The sequence below is a fragment of the Bison bison genome, unplaced genomic scaffold (genome assembly GCF_000754665.1).
Source record: "Bison bison bison isolate TAMUID 2011002044 unplaced genomic scaffold, Bison_UMD1.0 scf7180017864383, whole genome shotgun sequence".
NCBI classification, from domain to species: Eukaryota; Metazoa; Chordata; class Mammalia; order Artiodactyla; family Bovidae; genus Bison; species Bison bison.
In genome coordinates this window covers 4,593,954-4,595,925 of record NW_011494955.1, presented here as the reverse complement: position 1 = coordinate 4,595,925, position 1,972 = coordinate 4,593,954, and the positions used below count along the sequence as shown (strand labels likewise).

The 1,972-nt window shown below is 50.0% G+C and overlaps 1 protein-coding gene across 1 annotated transcript in view; it reads left to right on the top strand.

Moving 5' to 3' along the window:
• The window catches only part of LOC105001700 (zinc finger and SCAN domain-containing protein 5B-like), a 9,172-nt gene extending 7,467 nt beyond the window's left edge, over positions 1-1,705 (top strand). Inside the window, 2 exon segments of the mRNA XM_010858076.1 lie at positions 532-685; positions 1,059-1,705. Coding sequence (XP_010856378.1) covers positions 532-685; positions 1,059-1,705 — 801 coding nt within the window.
• The last annotated feature ends 267 nt before the right edge of the window (positions 1,706-1,972 follow it).

The following is a 1,972-nucleotide window of genomic DNA, read 5'->3' as shown; positions in this document are numbered from 1 at the left end:
AGTATGTCTGGAGAGAGTGGATTTTTTGTAAATGTGAATCAGGGGAGGAGATGCTACTGATTTCTCATGAATAGAGCTATATAGTATAGAATAGAGCTATACAGTATAACAGCTATACTGCTTATCATCTTATTATGCCCCAGGCCACCTTCCATGACGAAGAGAAATCCAGGCAAGGTATCAACAAGTGGTAAAGTCAGGAGCCCTAGAGCCAGAATCCTCTGCTTTCAGATTCAGGGCCTGGAGAATGTGAGATGAGGTGGAGAGATATGTTCAAAGATAATTGGCAGTGCCAGCTGTGAAGTCTGGATCTGTTTGCCAGAGGTGGTCGGTATAGATCAAGAACAGACATGGGAATCAGAAGAGGTTTGCCAATCAGGGTGATGGGAAGCAGTCAGGGCATATCCCCCAAACTGATATCCAGAAAGCTGGAGTGTGAGAGCAGGGTACGAGGCGGGTGGGCAAAGAGGAGACAGAGCTTGCCCTGGGCTAAGGCAGTGGGATTGACTCTGCTTGGTTGCCCCTTGTCAGGGCCAGAAAGCTCTCCTGCTAGAGACCATTCTTGAAACAGTTGAACCGGAGGGTCAGACGCCCTCCAAGGAGAACTTGGAGAAGGACCTGCTGAAGGACACAGGAGTGACAAGAACCCTTTCGGCTCAAGAGCCTGAACTTCTGCAGGATCATGGTGAGTATTAAAAACTTGGAGACCACAGGAGGTACTGACTGCCTCCACTGATGTCCAGGAAGGGGTACCCAGCATTTCCATCCCTTGGTGTTGTGGGGTAGGAGTTGGTTCTCCAATGCCAACCTTCTCCATCGTCAATGTTTCAGAGTGTTTCATTAGCTAGACTCTTAGGTAGTTTGGTTGCTGGGAAGTCTGTAGCCAAGATTAGGGATGGTTCCAATGAGGCCGGCACCATGGAAAATGCTCCTTGATAAATATGGTGCTGAATCTCTTCTTTCAGCAGATTCTGGGAGGGCAGAGAGAGAGGGGAGAGTCCCCAGGAAGGAAGTGATACTTCAAATGTGGCTCTGAAGCCTTTCCTCTTGTGTTCCAGAGGGAGATGTTTCCACCCCGAGTGGATCCAGACGAGGTCCTCTGAAGAATCGCAGACACGTCAAAAGGAAACGGGACAGCAGTCCCTCTTGCCAAGACGTGCTTCAAGAGGCAGCCACGTGTTTGGATCAAGGAGAGTTCTCAGGACGACTTGGGTTCCATTCCGTTGGTTCATCTGGCACCGGGGGACCCACCAGTCTTCCTGAGGGAGCAGGAACCCCAGGACGGGCACCCTCTGAATGCAAGGTGTGCAAAAAGAGCTTTCCTTATCAATCTCAGCTTATCTTGCACCAGAGGACACACACAGGAGAGAGGCCCTTTCAATGCGACATCTGTGCCAAAGGGTTCATACAGCCTTCAGACCTGGGGGTTCACCAGCGGATCCACACTGGCGAGAAGCACTACAGCTGTGACATCTGCATCAAGAAGTTCACCCACGACTCCACACTGCACGCTCACAAGAGGCCCCACACCCAGGAGAAGCCTTTCCGCTGTGAGCACTGTGACAGAGCTTTCGGCCACTGAGGGAACCTCAATGTTCACCGATGCACCCACTCTGGCTTCAAGCCCTACGTGTGCCCCGAGTGTCACAGTGCCTTCAGTCAGCTGGGGACTTTCAAACGGCACCGGAAAATCCATTCCAGATGACTGGCTCAGGACCCTTCCCTCAGGTCCAGGTCTTTCTGTTTTAATGAGAAAATTTAGAATGATTTGTCACCTGTGTGATACAAAGTGTGGATGACAGGGGAAGGGCTTAGGAGGATCGTGGAACCCAGTGTTCCCCTGACGTGAATTAGGATATTTTAATGAATTAGGGTACTTGAGTGATGACTTATTTTTCCCTTTGGATTTTGTTTTCTTTTTTTTTTTTTTTTTAAATTTGGGGAGGAAGACTGACCAGGCGCCGGACCCGAC